The following is a 22,328-nucleotide window of genomic DNA, read 5'->3' as shown; positions in this document are numbered from 1 at the left end:
TGAGTGAAGACATCTAATAACACACAGTCATACGGGTGCAAGATCATATGTTAAGCACTCCTATGGGTTAACTTAGCATATGTACACATTATTTTTTAAATGTATGAGTAAACTATAGTTATGTTTTTAATTTTGTTGGTTGTTTATTCTAGGACTTTTAATGTGAAATGAGACAATGAATTTGTAACCCTTTACATACTTTCATGGTCTAATTTGACCCATTTTCACATTTGAGAGAAGGAAAAAAACAGAAATGTGATGATTTATCCTAATGTGACCCATAATATACAAAAAATGAAATATTTTAAATTTGTTTCAAAATGTTTTTGTCAATGTAATTTATTCAAAAAATTCAATAACTACCATTCCAAAAATGCTGTTTATTCACCATTCATCATCATCATTTATTAAAAACCATTATATTCTCCTTTGTTATGTAATGTTAGACCATTATATAGCATGACTGTACATTTTTTTCTCCATCAAGAAAAAGCGTAAAACTAAAGAATAAACTCTCTGCTCTCTGAAAGCTTCATTAACGATTAATTACCAATTTATTAATGACTGATATTCATGATTGATTTGTGGTTCTGAAATGATATGAGGGGATACTGTGAAATGCATGAACATGAGTTTTAAGGGTGTCCATATTTTTACCTCATTGTCATTGTTCCATTTCAAAGTCAATGTGTTTGCATTCAGAGCCAACACTGACTATCCTGTTTAAACAAACTGCTGTATTATTTGTCTTCATTGAGCTTCAAGGACATCTGCACTCAAGAAAAAGGCTGTCAGGCTCACAGTGATGAGAGTCCCTCCTCGTCTCTTCCTCAGTGTCTCATGAAGGACACAGTCCCATAAAAACATAATCATGATATGGTGATCTCTCTGTCAAAGCCTGTTTTCCTCCCCATGTGTTTTATGAAAAGGAGGCAAATGAAAGCTGAAGTTGACCCATAAGTGTATTAATCCCTGTGATGCATTTGTCTGTCTATGATTTCAGCACGGGCTACTGGCCTTCAAGTTCATCCTGACCTTCCTCATCCCAGATGTTCCCAAACACATCCAGATCAAACTGTCCCGTCTGGAGTTTGAATCATTGGAGGCACTCAAGAAAAAGGTACGCTTCATGTTCTGTGTATGGATGGAGGAAAGCTTCAACTTTGGGTGGTATCACTCCTGTGTTGTTTAGTCAAGTTGAATTGAACTTGGCACGATTAGTTTGGGCAGATCTGAAACCAAACAACCACGCAGAGACTCTTTAGAGGAAGTAGTTTGTCTGCAGTCACAAATTCTAAAGCAGTTTGCTCTGACTCAACCACAAGACGTAATCTGCAAGTTTGAGCTAAATGGCTCCAATAGTCAGGTGTGCTTTACAAGCTGGGATGCAGATAAGAGAAATCAATGGTCTATGATGAACCTGAATTGGCAACAAAGTACCGTTGCCTTCCTGAAATTTAGGCAGGCAGGACCTTCTCCACCCTGCATTCAAATTCTGGGTCCTGTCCACATCTGACCATGTGACTTTTAGTGATATGCATTCATGTTTGCTTTAATACAAAACACAACAACTTCACATCACAACAGATTCAGATCTTAGCAAACTAGCTGTAAGTTTAAAATCTAAACAAAGATGCTGTCCTCCTTAGATAAGCCTTAGCAAGTTAAAGTTGTGTATTATGTATTCTCTGACATATACTTCTTGATCATTTTGTACTGTTACCTGCACCAAGCTATCCATCAATATTCTAGAAAAAGTCATTTTTAAAGTATTCGTAGAAGATACTCATATCAAATGCAAGCAGTCAGTTACTATTGTGTTTGCTTTTATGTTTTAAATTGGCCTAATGAGCAGCTTTCTAATAGAAGGAGCTTTTCCCACCAGACAACAGTGTTAGCAGAAAACACAACAACTTTTTGATGCCTAGGGACAAAAAGTCTTTTAGAAATGAATCCATACTGATTTAATCCTTTTAAAGATGGATGGAGATTTTTCACTGAAAATATATCATATAAATGTATTATATAAATGTAATGAAATGAGTTCTCCACCAACACACACAGATAAACACACTACACTGGAATGTATTAGTCAAAAGAAAACTGAATATGTTTATGAATAATTGAATGAATGCATTGAACTGAAATGGAAATGTTTCCCACCACTAGACAGCCACAGAAAGGACACATAGAGCCAATGACGCAGCATTTGAATGTATTCATGTCAGTGTGATGTGACAGCGTTAAACTCTGATGGACAGCAGTAGGACATGCCTAACGCCATTAAGCAAGGCAGCGAGCAGCGTCACGGCTCAGTGACTCTGCTGGAATGGGCGTGAGCTGCACTGCTGATCGTGTTAATGCAGACCTCAGAAAGCTCATCAGTATATGTGTGTGTCGCAGTTTGTGTCTTATGTGTGTGTGTGTGTGTATGTGTGTGCATACTCGCCTGCCTCATCAGCATTGTTATCCAGTCCTGAACTAGTAATGACCCCAAAGTCAAGCTACTCTACACCACCACCATCTTTTGCAGCTCTGCTTATTTCACAGCTTAACAGATAAACAGTGTATGTGTGTGTGTGTGTGTGTGTGCGTGAGTGCGCGCGCGCATGCGTGTGTGTGTGTGTGTGTGCGCGCGTGTGTGTGTTTGTATGTGTGTGTAAATCCTGGATGAAGTCCTTTATCAACATATTAGTTAAGACAGTAGCTTATTCTAAAAGAAGGAACCTCCTCTGAGAAGCTTCAAATTCATGTTGCAACGTTTGAAATATTATTCTAATTCAGGGTTTCCTCCAGCAGATTGTGTTGCAGAGGTCAAAGGCCACACTGATCATGATCATTCCAGCCTAAACCACAGACACACTAGTTGAATATCTGGCATTTGCTGTAGGAAATTGTGCCTCTGTTGTTTTTTTCCCTGAAGGTTGAGGTTTTATTACGTTAAAGTGTTTTAGTGTGGTCTTTATTTGAGGTAAATTGGCCCACCTTGGCTACAAAACACTGCAGGAAATCATATAATTATCCTAGCATCCAAAACACAGCATTTTCTCTGGCTTGGTACTCGTAGGTGTAAATAAAATAAGTGACATGAATGAGTTCCATTTTCAAGTAAACACCCTTTGGTGCTGTGCAATTAAAAAAAATCAAACTATTTCTTTCTTACTCAACCATTTTATTAAGAAATCATTAAGGAGAAAATTTGTTTTTGTAGTTAACATAACTTGATTAATTTTCCTTATTATTGCATTGCGTCTCTTGCGATAAAGAAATCACATTACATAGATCATGTTGATGCTTATACAATAAATCAGCCTTAGTGTGTGTGTTGATTTGGATTTGCTCTATTTCACCCCTATAATCACTCAGTACCAACACTGCTTTCCAGAGTGTCCTGTACATGTGTTTTTTTAATGCTGCATTAAACATTCATTACTGAATATGCAACAAAGGTTTGAAAAACAGCTCAGCTAGTCTTCTTCAATTGCTTCAGTGCAATTGTGTTGATGTGGTGTGATCACATTTGACTGACAGTGACCTGACAATGCAAGCACATAACCGGACAACTGTCATCACACTGTGATTAAAATATGGATCAATCCTGATTGGTGCGTAGAAATATGGATCTATCCTGATTGGTGCATAGAAATATGTGAAATCCCCTTTTTCCACTTGCTGAAAACCGCCAAGAAGAACTCAGACAAAATCTCTCATGAAATATCAAACTGTTCAAACTTTACACCTCATAGTAAGAAGTCTTTGGTGTCCAGATTTCAGTTTGCCTTTGAAATCGTGTAGACTAGTCTGTTCCTTTTATAGACCCGTCCAGCTGATTCCATAATGCTGCAGGCTGCTCTTCAACACAGCATGAATTTCCAGGAGATGTGGATCAGAATTCTCCAAAACCTTTGCTGCTGATCCTATGCCATTATGGGACCACTTCAGCACATGTACACAGGAACAGAGCAACAGTATGACCGTCAGATTTAAAACCCACTGTTAATACAGTTACAGTGATTATGTACACTGTGTTGTTGACACTAGCTGTTTGCATAAGCTTGTCAATCCATATGCAGGTGTGTTAATCATTCTTTTAATCTGGTCTGATGCTCTATTTGTTCAGATGACATAAACATATATCTCCTGGCTGTAGTGACGGTATATAACTATAAGACAACTCTGTGCTCTGACTGGAGATCACATGCATATGTCCATTACAACACGCTGGTCTATAGCTTCCCATTTTGCATTAAGAATGAGCTCTTGATGTCTGTCCCAGACCACTTTGCTGAAGACAAATGGTGCGCCCTATGTAATAGTATTGATATGGCTCCACAGTAAAGCATTAGCTTGCTAGGCCCCGCAGCCATTTGTTTGATGAGGACTGACGGGGCTGAGTGCTTCTGTGATGAGGTGTTTGGCTTTCAGTTCATGATTTCTCCCACGTGGTTTCTGTCAGACTTCTCGTGCAGCTCGATATGTCACCGTTTTAAAGGTTTCTCTGCTTTGCTGCTATAGTTTCTTCATCCACAAGGACAACTGTCTCCAAAATGTGGTCTTTCTAAAGCAGAACAGAGGACTTCTACAATCTTATCCTGTGAAGGAAATGATTTGGTAGTAGGAAACATGTCCTTTGCCAGAATAAAAGTGTAGCTTGCATACAATAACCTGTTGATGTCTATTTCCAGTCCTGCGTGGGCTGCAGTTGCAATGAAATACTTGGTTTGGTTTGATCAGTGTTGTTTTGTGGTCTCTTGGTTCTGCAGAGACAGCTCCATGGAGGGTGAGTAGCTGTGTGTGTGAGTTTGGATGGCACTGATTTGTAGACTGGAGTGACATTACTAAATGGTTTTGTGTTTTCACCGTCGAGTAATTGGATGATATCAATAATTTATGAGGACTACTCATTTGATGTTCTAACTCGGATGGTTTTGTTGTGTATCTTTAATCTAACATGCTGTGCTCTGTTTTAAAGTTTTGAGATTTAGCACCAAGATCACTGGAGATTTTCATTTTCTGCTGTGAAAACTAAGATTAAACCAGTGTCTGAATGTCATCATCATGTAATACCTAACCTCATCACATCTCATCACTGTATGTTTTAGGTCTTACTCATGATTACGCACATCTCCTGATGCGTAAAAACTTGCTTCTTATTTCTACCATGTCAATTTTCAGTTTTTCAGTGGATGGCAGTCTGTTTGACCTTAGCTTCAGAAACACAAGCAGACAGACAGAGAAGAATTCAGACAGAGTTAGAGCTAAATTAAAGTTGTTAGACTGCTACTTCAGCCAGCAATCACCATACACTGACTGAAGTCGACAGTCATTTGGTACAAACTGCTTGGTTAGAAGAGATGGGATAGATTGAAACAGAAGGACTGGGAGATGTAGAGAAAGAATGTATTAGTTGAGTAAGAACTCAAAGAAGATGTAAGAGTTAAAGTAGGTAGCGTCCCTGCTAGTGGCCACTCTTAAGGCAAGCATTAACAGGGAGCCAGTGGACCGTGATGAAAAGTGACATGAGCTGTTTTTGGGCAATTGAAGACCATTTGGACCATTTGCAGTAGTTTTACTGCATGCTGGCAACCATGCCAGAAGGGAGTTACAACAGTCAAGGCAAGAGATGACTACTCCCAGTACAAGGACTTGAGCAGTATATTAGGTCAGATAAGACTTGATCTTTCTGATGTCACGTAGTGTGGAGCAACATGACCAAGATGCAGCATGATCAGTTGGTTATCAGTCACGATATTCTAGCAAACTTTGTCAGAGAGATCAAGGTGGATCTAAGCTGGATACTAATATTGTGCCGGACAGAAATAAGACTGAAATGAAGGTGGTGTTCCATTATCTATTTGGAGATATCATTGACGCACAGTGAGATCCATGCAAGGGACAGGTGACATTCCTGGTGGGAAGGACAGATAGATCTGGATATCATCAGCATAGCAGTGGTAAGAAAGGCCATGTGAGCAGATAATCAGATCAAGATGTTATTTGAGAAGAAAACAGGACCTAACACAGATCCTTGTGGTACCCCGATGAACTTAGGCTTTAGCCCCACTCCAGCAAGTGTTACTTCCTATTTAACAGTTAACATTCTTTCTCAAACAGAGAATGGGGTGTGGTTAATGGTCAGCTGTAATCCATTACTATGGCAACCAGATTGTTGGTTGTCGTGGTAGTGTTCCAGTGATAGTGATGTTATAGCCCAACTTGTCCATATACTACAGCATTAGCTATATGGACTAGCTTACATGATAGTAATAGAGATCTGTGAAAGCAATAGGTGAAATCAGACGATGACTTCTTTATTGATGGATCATCTATAATAAGTAGGAGTGTGTAATATGACAATATTAGATTGTGACTGATTAAAATGTGTCCATGATCTGCCTTTTCAGAGAGATCATTAGTATTGTGCTGCAGTGCACATTGTATCAGTTTATCAGCTCCGTGACAGAGTCCAGTCTGCTAACAGGAGGCTAACGGGTAACCGACGTGGCAGGCAGCTTCGTACCACATCTCCAAACTGCTGGTGAAATCCACATCAGCTTTAATGTCCAAGGAAGCTCACCTGCTGCACATAATGTTAAACTGACAGCTGGGCTGCAGGTAAATGCTGTTTGGCAGTTAGCTTGCCTGCTAACTGGTAGCACTAACTTTTGTCATAGCACAAATCTAGCTCAAAGTCATCTCTGGTGTACTGTGGTGGTGCCTTTTTTTTAACATCCTGCTAGTTATCTGAAACGATACACTAATACTTCTACTCAGCATCAACTGTTTGCTTTTTAGTTGTGAAATTAGATTGGTTGTACTGTTAGTTTGGCTTCACACTGCAATAACCATTTTAAAGTCCTGCTCTTATTTATTTATGGAATTATTGGTGTTTTAATGTAATTTTATGTTTCTTTTATGGGTGTGTGTTTTTACCTTAGACAAATTTCTTTCAGTTTTTTGAATCCTGATTCTTTAGCACCGTTCAGTAACTTGCAAAACAGTCTCAAAAACCGACATGAAAAAGAATTGTGATAAGATCGTGGATCGTGATAATGCCTGAAAAAAATCATGATATGATATTTCTGTCATATGCCCACCCCTAATGCTAAGCAATGACATTTTGCTTTATTTTATAGTAAATGTCCATATATTTTCCTCCCCAGTGGCCAGGCCCAGTTCTACAAGGGTACAAAATCATTGAAATCACTCTTGAAGCCTTATTGTAATCAGACTGGGTTGACCAAGTAGATTATTTTCAGAGAGGAAAGTAATATATATTTGAAAGCGGCACACTCTAACTCTAACTTTGGATAAGAAAGGTCGTATAGTGAGATGAGCCTGACCTGTAGTTTTCAACTTGAGATGGTTGACATCTCAGTTAGCAGCTGAGCTAAATAGTGTACTACAACATCCAAAGCTATGGAGATACAGTTTGGATGTTGCTTAGGTATAACTGTGACCTCTAAATAAGCACAGACAGAAACTAAAGCAAGAACGCACTACAGATTGGGACTCATGTGAACACAAATGGAAATAGAAGCAGGTATATGCAACAGTTTATCAGAAATACAATGAGTGAAGTGCAGTGGGGTGAAAGACTCTTCATGGCTTTAGTCAGGAGAGCTGTTTAACATGCATGAGGTGCAGATTAACCTGAAACTACAAGTGTGTGTCAAAATGTAATGATGCTGTGAGTTATGATTATCTCTTAATTACACCAGAGTGTTGGATTTGTTGAAAATGGAAGAGTGTGCCCTTTGCCTCCATGTTGTTTCTGTAGAATAATAATGCCGACAGATAAAATGTGTTCATTGGCTCCCTGCATCAAGCTCTTAACATGCAGACACAGGAGGGTTACTGTAGGGTAAAGTGTAGGATAAAGTGGTGAGAGGAACTTGTGACGAGATCTCACATTCCCACAGGAGATACTTGATCAGACGGACAAGTGACTTTCTTGGCTGCACTTCTCCAGCAAGAAGTCACCTTGCTCTGCTGCACCGCCATCTGAGCAGATCAATCACAGCAGAATTAACAGACACAGCACAAGATTTTTTCATACCTAACCCCTGACTTCAGAAACTGTGGATGCAGCTGAGAACTTTCCATTAGACGTCATCCCTGGGTATACACTTGGAAAGTTGCCCATGGTGCTTTCTGAAAACATAACACACTGTACACATTATACATGTAAAAATAAAAGTCCATAACAGAATTCCAACATAAAGAGTACAGAAAAACACATTAGACCTCTATCTAATACTTGGTGTTCTCAGCCACCAGGTAGTCACAGTGACGTCGGTGTGAATTTTGGAGAGCTGTGTGGTGTGAGTGTCTCATGGCCAAGGATCTAAGGTTGCATAAACTGGGCATTGGAGGATTTGATAAAATGTATTCAGATTTTTGTTCTTAAAATAATTGATTCAGTTGTGGCTGCAGGCTATGTTACTTCAAAGATGCAGAGACTTGTTTTATTTTGCATTTTCCAGTGTCAGGTGAAGCAAGGGCTTTTATTCAAGGCACTTCCTAAATAATTAAAGTGGAGTTATTGTGCTCATTTGTGGCTTTATATATTAATTTTAGACTCCACTGGAGTAGGTCTGCACTGAATTATAGTTAAAAATCTGCTTATTCATCTTATATTGGTCTTTTGTGCAGCACCTCAGTTCAGTCTCTGTCTCTAACGGTGAGTTTTAGTTCCTGCCTCTTTAAAGTCCGCCTCCCAATGAGCCCACACTGTTGTGATTGGCCAGCTTTTTGACAGTCTGCCATGTGAGAGTCCTGTTAAGTTACTTCTGATGCAAACCCAAAAATTCCTGCGGCTTTACCATTTCATTTTAAAAGCTTTTAAATGACTTAATATTAGAAGATTTTTTCTTGTGCTATATTAATACATTTAAAGTTTAAGTTTAAGTTTTATTGTGAAGAATGATCATTATCATTATTGAATGAGCAGAGCTTGCTTAGCAGTGCCTAAAACCAGGCAACACAACAACATATGGAGATATTTGTAGCTCTTTGTTCAGTGGATCAGTTTCTAACACAGGGAGGAATATTACAGGCAGAAACAGCCACAGTGATGATGATGTTTGATGAAGAGCTGCAGACAACCGGCACACCTCCAACAGGTTAACTTATTTTACTTTACCATGCTGTGTAATGGAAAAACACTCACAGCGTGCAAACTTAACTGGAGTCATGGATGTCAAGCGGAGCAGTCTGAAACAACTGCAATCTGCAAACTCACCACTAGATGCCACTGAATCCTACACATTGATCCTTTAATAGCCTCAGTCAGACCTATACACTCTCTATGATGGTGATGGCACTGGCTTTGTGGTCTGGTGATGCGACAGCTTATGAAAACATCTTGGGTTTCAGGAGGAAATTATTGCAACATGAACCATGAGAATGAAGGTTCTCTCTTTAAATTCACTTCCAGTCTTCCATCCATCTCAATTCGCTCTCTCTGTGATGAACAAAAAGAAAAAAAGCAACACCTAAATCTTGGAGAAATCAGATACATAAACATATGATTACATACAGAAAATGTACATGCACGGAATACAAGATGCTTGTATAGTCACATGGTGTTTATCAGATATCAGTAGCTTATATCACTGCTCACATAGAGGACATACTGAAAACACCCAGACAGTTTCTTTGTAAGGCTTTAGGGATTCTTCTTCTTAACATGTGGTCTAGGTTGCAGGTTCTGGACAATTTAACTTAAATAGACTTGGGTGTGGATTGTTGTGAGGTGGCTATGCCTGAGGAGTCCAAGTGTGTTACAGGTCAGAGTCCTCTGCCATCGTTTGAACCCAGAGTGAAAGCCAGGTGTGGCGAAGTGGTGTTAAAGGACCAATGCACCATTTTGATAGATAAACCTGAGTCCAGTAAGCTCTGTTAGACTCACGCAGAGTCAGCAGTCTGCATCTCACACACACACACACACACACACACACACATGCACACATGCACACACAGCTTCACAGAAAAGAACACAGTGTCCCTCACTCAACTTCATGACTACAGTACAGATTGTGACAAGTAATTACACTTAAATATGACACGTGTGCACACAGATCCATGCACAGCTACAGACTGTGAGGAGTACACACGCATACACACACGCACACACACACGCACACACACACACACACACAGGCCTTGCAGAGAATGGCTTTAATTGTGTAGCCTGTAGCCTTAATAATCCTGATACACAGCACTGTAATCACAGCGAGCAGCTCCCACACACCCCAGAGGGTTAAATAAGGCCAGAGCCACTGTAGTGTTCTGTGTTTCTATGTGTGTGAACAAGTGCATATGTGCATGTTTGAGTGTATGCATGCTTCGTGGGCGTGTGTATTTGTGTGTACCCTGATGTGTAGGAGCTCATTTTAAATCCCCTTGTTTGTGTGTGTGTGTGTGTGTGTGTGTGTGTGTGTGTGTGTGTGTGTGTGTGTGAGAGAGAGAGAGAGAGAGAGAGATGGATCAAATAAGGTTGTGTAAAGCCCTGCTTCCTCTCCTCTCTGATCAATACTGACATATCAGGACAATTAGTAGAACATGTTGAGCAGGGAGTGGCTCTGGCTCTGAGGACATCCCAGTGTTATGTAAGGCATCATCCACACTGAGCTGTGCGGTTATAGCAAAATATCGCACTTAGTGAAAGATGCAGGAGTGTGTTTCTCTTCTTCTTGAGTGGATTATCCTGCCTGTGTAGCACCGACCCTCGCTAGCAGATAAAACAGTAATATGTTGTCATATTTTCAGACCGTCCACCTTCACACTCAGGACAGAAATCACTTGATACACACTGTATTCAAGACCTCAATCAATCAATCAGACTTTATTTGTATTGCACTTAACATTCATAGTATTGTACGACATTTTTTTATTTATTTTGAACAATACAATGAACAACTTACAATAACAGAATAAAACTTGTAGGCAGCGAACTATAACAAAATACAAATGAGGGCAAAATTTTAGAAAAACACCAATATAATAACCGTTTTATGTTTGAAAAGGGTGTAAGATAAAGTATTTTTTCTAGTCTTACTCCTTTTTAAAAAACAAAAAAGAATAAACGACTCAGTATAAACAGGAAGTGAGGAAATACCATCATCTGCACGGTAGGATAACATTTCAGAATACACAAATAAAATAAAAGATAAATAAAGATGAATAAAAATATAATAAAATAAGTAATAAAAGAATGTCACTATAAAATATAATGTGAGTATGGTTATTAAAAGGAAAACAATGATAAGACGAAAATAAAATACTAAAACAACTAAGAGGAAATGATATGATGAAGTGATATTTTCTTCTACCTGGACTCTTATTTCTGTAGGTGGCGCTCTTGACACATTTGTCTTAATCTATTTCTTCTTTGCCTGCACATCGTAGAATCAACCTAATGAAAATGGTCGTATATATTATCTCAATAAAAAACTGACAACATGAAGGTATTAAACTACTCTCAGAACAATAACTGTGCATCTTAAACTGAAATAAGCAGCTTGATTCCTGTATGTGGCCCCATGTGTTCATTGTCACACATAAAGTCACATCTTGTATCCTTTATGTTATAGACTTCTTTTATTTTTACAAACTATCCTGCCAAAAAACGAAAAAACAAAGTCAATCCAGGCTGTTGGTTATTGAAAGGATAGAAAAGCTTCTTTATGTTCCTGAGGGACTGAGCAGTGTTTTAACCCCTCCAGCTAAACGGCTGCCTCAGCACAAACCCCCGGTGGCTCCGTCTGCGGGACAGAAACTTTAATAACATCCAACACTTCTGAACTGAAGATGTAATTTGCTTGCTTTGCCTCTTGCCAGAAGCAGGGAGGAGGAATTAATTGAATAAAAAGCGACTCTGCCAAGATAAGCATCGAGGGAAGAGGGGCGTCTTCAAAGTCGCGGACTGTAATTTATTAAAGAGCAAGCAGGAACCGTTGTAGAGGCATCGTTAACTAACTGTGCAGCACATCGCCTTTTTTTAACATCTTTTAGTTCTCAACACAGACCTGCTCCGTCCTCTCCTGTTTAACCTTGTGAGGGAAAATCCCAGCGGACGCACACATGTCTTGTGTTTGGACAGCTGTGGATAGATCATATCTGTGTATCAGGCATCAGGTTTTTGCTTACAGTGTAACTTCAGCCCGCATTGACGGTGACGAGCTCCGTGCGTCCCTTAGCTCCGTAGACCTGTGATCTCTGGCTGAGATATGTACTGTCAGCAGAGCACCACAAACAATACCTGCACGTCTCTGTGTGATCCAGAGAGCCGTCCACAGTCTCTGACGGACACTGTCCAGACCTCTGCAGCCTGCTCACATGTAATGCTATTTTAAAAGCTCTGCTCCCCTCACCGCTCAAGGCTTAATGTCATTTTTGGAGATGAGAAAGAAGAACTCTGCTCTGGTCTTTGGAGTTTACATAGCCTCTGAATTTCTGCACAGGCCAACTCAATATTTAGATTGTATGTTTCTGGATGTATCTCATGCAAGAATCTTCATACTCCCAAGTCAGATTCAACAGAGTCTCTTAACTGCACACACGTATAAATTGCTTGTTTCAGTCTGATGAACGTCAGCTGTTCATGCATCTGTCGGATGTGATCATCATTAACATAAATCAATGTCCATATAAGGCTACGTGTCCCGCTGTGTTTGTGGGCGAGTTGCATTCACAAAAAATGTTCCCAAAGAGCTAAAAAAAAAACATGTTTCTTAAGCAAAGCAGTTGACGAAAGGAGGGAGGTGAGTCATGGAGATGTGTGACGACAGAATGTTACAGCCTGCAGTACAATAGTGTTTTATGTTTTTATCTCATCTCAGCATCATATTTAGACTCCAAAATCGACTTTATAATTCTGAGGTCAAACAAGAAAGAAAAACATCTGTTTCAGGCTCGTACAACAGCTCCAGACGTCTTGTAAATGTCATTCATACCGAATGATAAAGAAACTTGTAGAACACCTCCTGTCTGCGTCTCACTGCCTTCCACACAAATCACTCTCTGTAAAAAGCTCTTGACGCAGTGAGTCATGTAAATGGGAATGATGACGCACACTTTGCAGACAGTCTTCTTAAAATGTTCTTGGTGTTGTACTCTGTGGTACACACACAAATTGATGGAAGGCAACAGTTCAACCAGATTATTAAAACACAAGTACAGCAAGACCTGTCATGATAGCTACTTTTTGTTGGACGATATATTGTCACAGAAATAATCTCGATAAACAATAGTATTGTCATTTGAAGATAATTTTATACCACTGATATAATGATTATATAATAGCATAGCAAGTGTGGCATTATTAAGGTCAAATAAATGACCAAAAAAAACTGTTGTCATGCAGTCAGAAGGTTGATGGGAAGGTGGGTTTCTGCTTCTTATTCCAATAAAATGCAAAAGTAACAAAGCAGGAAAGATAGGAACACCTCCCCATTTAAATTACACACACACTGTATGATTGAGTGGTGAATAAAACCAACATGAATGTGTCTTGTGTGTTTCAGAAAATGCTTGAAGCCTCGGAGTTCAGTAAGAGCGTCCAATGAGGACGAGAGGAGAGGGTACAGGTACTGACCCCAGCAGACGCTTCAAGCAGCCGATGACCATCACGTTACTTTTCTTATGTGTGCATCGCTGATATTTTAGTTCATGTTTATATTTGCAATATCTTCTGCATTAAGTGGCCGAGTTTACGGTAAAAACGGGGTAAAACTGTTTGTAGTTCCAGTCTGGGAACATCAGCTGACTGTTTACCAAATGTATTATGGGTATTCTTTAATGAAATGTACTGTATTGAGGGTTTATGTACACAGGAAGGTATATAGGTGGGAAATTTGGTCAAAGCCAGGTGTTCAAATCACAGGGGAATGCTGTACATGTTATACTGTAACAAATATTGATTTCATTTATAAAAGTAGTTTTCTGTTATATATGTGTTTTTATTCTTCAGCCACTGAAGTCACTTTGGGTTTGAAATTATGCAAAATGTTTAACTTTGTCCACCTACAATTGTAATTAATAGAGGGTTAAAACCTTCAGTAAAAACACTTAACCAAAGCCTTCATCTAATAACCTGCTGGCTTAACTGACAGAATAACAACTCACTGCTTCTATCTCACTACTGATTGTTTTGTCATTTTATAATCCAGGTATGGAAGTAAAGAAAGGCCCTAAAGATTTTAATCTAATACCAGGTTTTATAATCTCTACAGAAATACCACTGAGTGTACATCACTGAAGTATCCTCTGTATAAATTTATGTGGTTTGAATTCACTTCCTTTTAATTCAGTGTATGTTTTCAATTTGCATGACTTGTGTTATTCTTTTTTTAAGTTATTATTATTCTTTTTTTAGGGTTGATAATTTGAGATAGGAAGTTCATGTTTCATGATTCTCAAGTTCAGTTGGTCATTTCCATGTTTAAAATATTCAAGTCAAGTCAAAATTGCTCAACATGGTGATAGTCAGATATTCCCTAAAATTCAAGACGAAAAGTTTTTTTTTTAAAGTTTTTTTAAAATTTTGTGGTTGTTTAAATTTTATGTGGTTTGAATTCCAATTTTTGACAGCTTCAGTGGATAATTTTAAGTTGCATTGACTAAGGATACCAAAGAAAAGAAATCCAAATGATGGTCAAATATTTCACTACAATAAATTTAGTGGCTCTTCAATGTCAACACTATTCGATAATCATTACATTTCACAATTAAGTTAAGATTAAAATAATGGCATGTCTTTGCTTCCATATCCCAGAGACAAATGATAAATGTAAGTCTTGTCGTAGCATGTAGCGTGACCAGGGTATTATCAGAAATGATAACTAGGATCTATTTATCAGAATAGTAACTTGGAAGTTTTAAACAGTGCACTCTGTTAACACCCATGGTGCCTTGAAATGTAATGCCTATCTGAAGTATTTGTTTTTATACGCTTCACACACACACACACACACACACACACACACACACACACTCCTGTGGTATTTACCATGTATTGAAACTGACGTGAAGAATAAAGTCAATTGAAACTTAAGAAGGTCTCTGAGACTCAATAAAACTATAAACAAGGAAATTAAATGTGTGTCTAGTTGTTACCTGATGGATGTTTGAACTGTTATTGGATTTTACTGCCGGAGGCTAAAACATGCTCCACTCTTCACTTCCTATCTGAGTCTGTCCACTGGTTGAAGCTGCTCAGTGTTTTTGTGAGGAAATTAAGAGCGAGTTCATAGAAAGATTGAGACTCGGTGCGTGCCATCTGGTTTGGAAGCTTGAGGGGGGTTTACTTGAGTGTCAAGGCTGAGAGTTGAATGTGCCAAGCTTAGACAGTAAACCTCCTCAGTGTCATATAGCATGTTAATCACCACTGACTGCATTTCAACACCCTTAATGACCTGGATCACAGCCTCAAGCCGGCTGAACTGATCCTATCTTACTCACACTGAGTTTAAGTTAGCAGCTCTGAGGAGAAGTTCAGCATCTTTTAGGAGAGTGAATACAGAACGTCCATCAGGTGGACAGACCCACAACTGCATGCATCCTCCTACTTAACAAAAAGTACATATTATCATCATTATAAGTAAGTATTATGAGCTTGATGTAGTTAAAGTCAAAGGATTACAGTAAAAGTACTGCAGTACTATGAGTGATGTAGTATGCAGTATTACAGTAAAAGTACTACTTTAATGCACCCCTGACTACAGCCCCTACATCTAAGTAAGTCTATAGCCTTAACTTGATGAGATCAATGTGTGGCTGACTCATAAAATCACAACAACTGATTAGTCTACATCTAAGTAAGTCATTTTTATTTTTTTCAATACCGGCAACAGCGTTACAGCAATGTCATGACCCTGCCCACGTTGAGTAGGTACTTTTTTGTAATGGAAAAGGCTGATACTGGAACCGTACCGAGTCGAGCCGAGTAGTGCTAGAACTGTACAGTGGAAAATCGCTATTACAGTAAAAGTACTGTCTTCCTTCTGAGCAATTAGCACCATTTATCCACAAGATCAATCAACCACGTGAACAGAGGAGGCAGTATATCAGGATGTGAACGAGGGTAAGTAGCAGACTCTGAACAAGGCACAACAACAATGGTAAAATGGAAACCAGTTACAGTGATGGAAGTATTCAGACCCTTTACTTAAATATAAGTACCAATACAGCAATGTAAAATACTAGATTAGAAGTAAAAGCCTTGCATGAAAAATCTGTACTCCAGTTAAAATACATAAGTATTATGAGTGATGTAGTATGCAGTATTACAGTAAAAGTACTGCAGTACTATGAGTGATGTAGTATGCAATATTACAATAAAAGTACTGCAGTACTATGAGTGATGTAGTATGCAGAATTACAGTAAAAGTACTGCAGTATTATGAGTGATGTAGTATGCAGTATTACAGTAAAAGTACTGCAGTATTATGAGTGATGTAGTATGCAGTATTACAGTAAAAGTACTGCAGTATTATGAGTGATGTAGTATGCAGTATTACAGTAAAAGTACTGCAGTATTATGAGAGATGTAGTATGCAGTATTACAGTAAAAGTGCTGCAGTATTATGAGTGATGTAGTATGCAGTATTACAGTAAAAGTAGTGATATATTATTATATATGACATCATTAGATTATTAATAGTGAAGCATCAGTGTTAGAGCAGCATGTTACTGTTGTAGCTGCTGGAGGTGGAGCTAGTTTACATTACTTTATATACAGTTAGCAAGTTTACACTACTTTATATACAGTTAGCTAGTTTACACTACTTTATATACAGTTAGCTAGTTTATACTACTTTATATACAGTTAGCTAGTTTACACTACTTTATATACAGTTAGCTAGTTTACACTACTTTATATACAGTTAGCTAGTTTAAACTACTTTATATACAGTTAGCTAGTTTACACTACTTTTAAACAGTTAGCTAGTTTACACTACTTTATATACAGTTAGCTAGTTTACACTACTTTTAAACAGTTAGCTAGTTTACACTACTTTTAAACAGTTAGCTAGTTTACACTACTTTTAAACAGTTAGCTAGTTTACACTACTTTATATACAGTTAGCTAGTTTATACTACTTTATATACAGTTAGCTAGTTTACACTACTTTTAAACAGTTAGCTAGTTTACACTACTTTTAAACAGTTAGCTAGTTTACACTACTTTATATACAGTTAGCTAGTTTACACTACTTTTAAACAGTTAGCTAGTTTACACTACTTTATATACAGTTAGCTAGTTTATACTACTTTATATACAGTTAGCTAGTTTATACTACTTTATATACAATTAGCTAGTTTACACTACTTTATATACAGTTAGCTAGTTTATACTACTTTATATACAGTTAGCTAGTTTACACTACTTTATATACAGTTAGCTAGTTTACACTACTTTATATACAGTTAGCTAGTTTACACTACTTTATATACAGTTAGCTAGTTTATACTACTTTATATACAATTAGCTAGTTTACACTACTTTATATACAGTTAGCTAGTTTATACTACTTTATATACAGTTAGCTAGTTTACACTACTTTATATACAGTTAGCTAGTTTATACTACTTTATATACAGTTAGCTAGTTTAATCCAGTGGTTCCCAACCTAGGGGTGGGGTCCCTCCAAAGGGTCAGCAGATAAATGTGAGGGCTGGTGAGATGATTAATGGGAGAGGAATGAAGAAAAAACACAGTTATAATGTGTTTTCACTTTTTGGACTTTTTCTGAAATATTGGATAATTTGAACATTTATTGAAATCTTGAATAAAGAATTATTTAAATTAAATGTAAGAATAAAGACCCAGATGACCACACAGATGAGACAGTATTCCACATTTTATTTTTGGATATTACCATAGCTATATGTAACATCTGACAACAGGTATCAACTACAGAATAATACACTGAAGATTTCTGTCAGTTCCAACTTTGCCCTCCCCCTCCCATCTTCTTCTTCTGTCGCTTTTTGGTCCAGTAACATTTCTTCTCGCTCCATCTCAGTGTTGCCGAATGTCAAAACATTGAAACACATGCACGTCATTCACCTGGATACAGCTGAGTAAGACAACAGTCAAGAGACCTGACAGTATGAATAGAATCGTGTCGTTTTTTTCCTCACACGGCTTTATTTTTATATCTGAGACACCCATACAGTATTACTAATTATCATAAGGCTAGATTACTGTACAGCTATGCACCAAGAGGTTCACTCTGCTGTTCTAGATGAAGAGAAAGAGCACCATATTTACATCTCTATTTACAGGTTTGTTTAAAAAGAAAACCCAGACAACAACCAAAAAGAGAAAGAAAACAAATTAAAAGATAGCTTTCCTTTTTTAAATTTTCAGTCCAACATGTGGAATTTTTTAAAAATAAAATGAACAAATGTTTCTGTACAGATAGCTGCAACACACGGTATAGCTTATTGCCAATGCCCTTTAAAAGTACCCCCCCCCCCTACTCCTTTTTCCTCTTTCATTTGTTCATCTCTTGGCTAGCTTTCTCTTTCAAGCTGTGAGTCGGAGGCTTTTTTTTTCTTTTCTCCTGATTTATTCTAAACCAACGAGACTTTACACCAGCGTCCATCAGCATTTAAAAAAAAAACAACAAAAAAAAAAAAACAGCAGATTTGCTCAAAAAACAAAAAGAACAAAAAAAATGTACAAGTTCTTTTTTAAAAATAAACTTTACTTTGTCAACATACTGTATATACATACTGGACACACACACACACGTGGACACACACACACGTGGACACACACTGCGCCTGCATGGAGGTGCAGGTGGGACTTAAAAGAAGCCAGCAGAGGTCAAATCAGAACAAACTGTGTTGGATCTTTGTCTGCAAACAGCAACACAACATCATGTGAATAAAAAAATAAGAAGAATACCTCTTTTCTTTTTTAGTTTTTTAGTTTTGTTTAAATATATGATCAGCAGTAACATTTCCAAACTTGCTACAGTATCAGTATTCTCAGCGTGGAGGAGTGCCAACAGGTCGTTCTGCTGTTCCGTTTTTTAAAAAGCTAAAAAGTGCGTCGCTTCTCTGTGAGGAGACGCTCGTCCAAATTTAAAGGGGTCGTGACCGAACGGCTTGTTACAGATAATATGAATGTGTGGAGCTGAATTCATCCTGGTAAACATTAGTTATTAAAAAAGACTTAAAAACAACAGAAAACAGATTGTCTGAGTGCAATATGAGGGTCAGAGAAACCTTTCTTCTTCCCTTCCTCCACTGAAGTGGTCAAAGAGAGTGAAGCTGCTAGAGAGAGGGGAGTGAAGGTGAGAGGAGAAGGAAGAAGGGAAGGATGCTGTTTAACTGGAGTGTGTGTGTGTTAAGGTGGAGGTCTGCTAGCTCCACACACTTCCCTCTCCTCCTCTCAGCTGCCTGCTGCCCACCAGCACTCAAACTACAGCAGTCCTTCTCTTCCAGCTGCTGAGCGCTGAGGAAAAAGTTGTAATATTATGAGAATAAAGTGATGTAGAAAGTTTTCAATCAAGAGTTAACTTGAGAAAACTCACATCAGAAGAATAAATTCATTTTAGGTGAAAAAAAAAAGTGTAAATATTTTAAGAATAAGTTAAAATTGAAAGAAACTAAAACAAAAGAGTCATAATTTTACATGATCGAATATTACAAGTTAATTTAATGAGAAGTGTGAAAATAAGTTGCACTTTTACAGAAAATAGTTTCATCTTATAAAATTATAACTTCTCAAAATATTACGATTTTCCCGTATGATTACTTTATTCTTAAAATATTACAACAGTTTAGTAAAATTATGATCCTTTTCTCATTAATTCATTTCTTTTCCAATCATTACACTGGCTTTTAAAACTACAACTTTATTTTGAAATATGACACATTATTTGTAAAATAAAAAATGTTCTCATAAAAATTACAGTTTTATTCTCATAATATTCACTTTGTCCTCTTTATTCTCATATACATTTGTCTCAAAATATTTCTACTTTACTGTTTTTTTAATACTCTGTGACAGCGAAGAATAGTGCACTTCTACCTGTTCTCCATCCTCGATCCAGTTTCCATCAAATCCTATTTAAATGTGGACGGCCACATTTTATTTTGAAGGGCAGGTTAGGGGACAAAATAAATGAAGGAGAGGATTAAAAACTGAAAACACATTATGACTCATGTTAAAAGCAAAAGGGAGCAGTGCAGCTCAGACATGAACACACACAGACACAGTGAGGAGCAGCAGGAGGCAGCTGTGTTGATGAGGTCTGCTGCACCAACCAGGACCGGAGGACCAGTAGTGTGTTCTCATGACGGGGGACAGATGGAGGAGTGGGTGGGTGGGGCGGGTCCGGCTGTGTGTGGTGGTGTTGGGGTGATGGTCCGACAGAGGGTGGGAGCCTCAGATGACCTGGCAGCAGCTGGCTGGAGCTGAGGTACAGAGCAGACCATCTCTGGAGCCCCCGCCCCGCTGGATGTTAACAGAGATGGTCTTCTCACACAGAGGTAGTTGTAGCACGCCGTTTTTCAGAGCGCTCAGGTTGCTGTGTGCGTCCCTGCTGCCCGGAGCCGCCTGCAGGCCGGGGGAGCCGTGCAGCGCCCCCTTGCGGTGGTGCTGGGCGACGTGCGAGCGAGGCAGGGCGGTGTTGGAGGAGGAGGTGTTGGTGGTGGGGAGGGTGATGGTGTCCAGGCTCCCGGTGGAGCCGATGCACATCCTCCAGGTGGATTTCTCCTGGATTTTCACGCTCCCCCCCGAGAGGCTGCGAGGGTCTATGATGAACTTCCCTCCGCCCCCGCCTCCGCCCCCTCCTCGACCCGCCCGCCCACCGCGGTGGTGCTGCAGCTGGGAGCTGAGGCACAGGCTCATCAGCTTCAGGCTCTCCACCAGCTCCGTGCTGCGGCTGGCGGTGCGGGAGGAGCGGGACAGAGCGGTGAGGGAGGGGGCGGTGGTGCTGCTGTTGTTACAACAACTGGAGGGGCTGTCCTGTCCTTTGTTACCCCCTCCTCCTCCACCTCCCCCTCCGCCTCCCCCTCCTCCTCCATTCCCACCCCCTCCAGGAGGACTCCCCCTGTCAGGACCAGAGGTGCCCCCTCCCTCTCCGGGAGGTTTCCCCTGCCCTGAGCTGCTGCCTCCCCCATTGCCCCCCGAGCTCCCGGGCGGCCCCTCGCTGCTGTCCCTTCTGTTCCAGCCGTAGTTGAATCCCGAGTCTTTGTCCAGGCGTCTGCGGTGGCTCTCTGAGTCGTCGTCGCTGGTCTCCGAGCTGGAGCAGGACGAGCCTCGGCCCTGGCTCTTGCGCCGGTGGTAGCGCTTCTGCGAGGACCCCGGGGACGACGAGGCCCCGGAGCTCAGGCTGGCCGCATTTCCCGCCATGTTCATCTTGAGGCGGCTGAGTTTGGGCGGCAGACCCTCGTCCATGTCGAAGTCGTCGTCCGACTCGCCCTCCTCCTCAAAGATCTGGTTCAGCACCGGGGCGCTCTTCCTGGAGGTCAGTCGGTTGGTGATGGAGGGGGGCTTACGCCGCAGGATCACCTGGGTCGGGAGGGGGGCCTGGTCATGCTCTTCTTCCTCCTCCTCATCCTCCTCCACCCTGAAACAGAAGGAGACATGATTGATTATCTGTATGCTGACATGATGATGGCATTTATTATTTAACAGCACACATCATTTATAGTTAGTTGTAGAATGTAAACATCATTGTGAAGAGAGAGATCTGAAGTACTTCTGGGTGAAATAAGACTGAAAACACAGGAACAGCTTTAAGTCTTTGGTGGAGGTGAGCTGATGATTCCAGGTCTGCATCCATTTTTTGTCACCTTGTTGTAGATGATAGAAGACTCTGAGTGTGCCAACTCACTGTCAACCCTACACATAAAGCAGTGGTCTTTTTTTGGCATTGCTAGGAAGAAGAGGGGGAAGTCCTCAGAACAGAGAGTGAGGGTGAGGACGGCAGAGCAGACCTGAAGACCTTCCTAAAGTTCCATCTCACTACTCTAGGTCCTCTTGGTTGAAGATGTACCTGGAGTCTGTATTTAAGTCCACCAGTCACTTCTACACAGCCCCTGTCAAGGCCAAATGTTGCCAACATTTTCAAAGACTTCAATCTGTTGTGTTTTCCAGAGAAACAGCAGTGCATTACAAATACAGTTAGAACATGAAGCAGAAGGACAAAGAAGCAGCAGGTAAGAAGATCTTGTTGGCATGTATGGATCTACCAAGCTGCAAGCCTCTGCTCTCTATTATAAGACCAGCTCAGTGTCCATAACATCACCATCTCTGACATTTCATCACATGCTGCATCAGATTACTTGTAGCATGAGGT

At 39.6% G+C, this 22,328-nt stretch overlaps 2 protein-coding genes across 2 annotated transcripts in view; one reads left to right on the top strand and one right to left on the bottom strand.

Moving 5' to 3' along the window:
- Positions 1-15,091, top strand: part of ano10a (anoctamin 10a) — a 37,726-nt gene extending 22,635 nt beyond the window's left edge. The window contains exons 14-15 of the mRNA XM_053326745.1: positions 1,004-1,120; positions 13,530-15,091. Of these exons, the coding sequence (XP_053182720.1) occupies positions 1,004-1,120; positions 13,530-13,571 (159 nt within the window). The 3' untranslated portion in view covers positions 13,572-15,091. The remainder of the gene's footprint in view (positions 1-1,003; positions 1,121-13,529) is intronic.
- A 5,255-nt stretch (positions 15,092-20,346) lies between these two features.
- snrka (SNF related kinase a) overlaps positions 20,347-22,328 on the bottom strand; it is a 53,988-nt gene continuing 52,006 nt past the window's right edge. Inside the window, exon 7 of the mRNA XM_053326860.1 lies at positions 20,347-21,596. Within this exon, the coding sequence (XP_053182835.1) occupies positions 20,411-21,596 (1,186 nt within the window). The 3' untranslated portion in view covers positions 20,347-20,410. The remainder of the gene's footprint in view (positions 21,597-22,328) is intronic.

This window comes from Scomber japonicus, chromosome 10 (assembly GCF_027409825.1).
Source record: "Scomber japonicus isolate fScoJap1 chromosome 10, fScoJap1.pri, whole genome shotgun sequence".
Classification (NCBI taxonomy): Eukaryota; Metazoa; Chordata; class Actinopteri; order Scombriformes; family Scombridae; genus Scomber; species Scomber japonicus.
The sequence above is the reverse complement of the archived record's forward strand: the minus strand, read 5'-3'. Positions and strand labels throughout refer to the sequence as shown.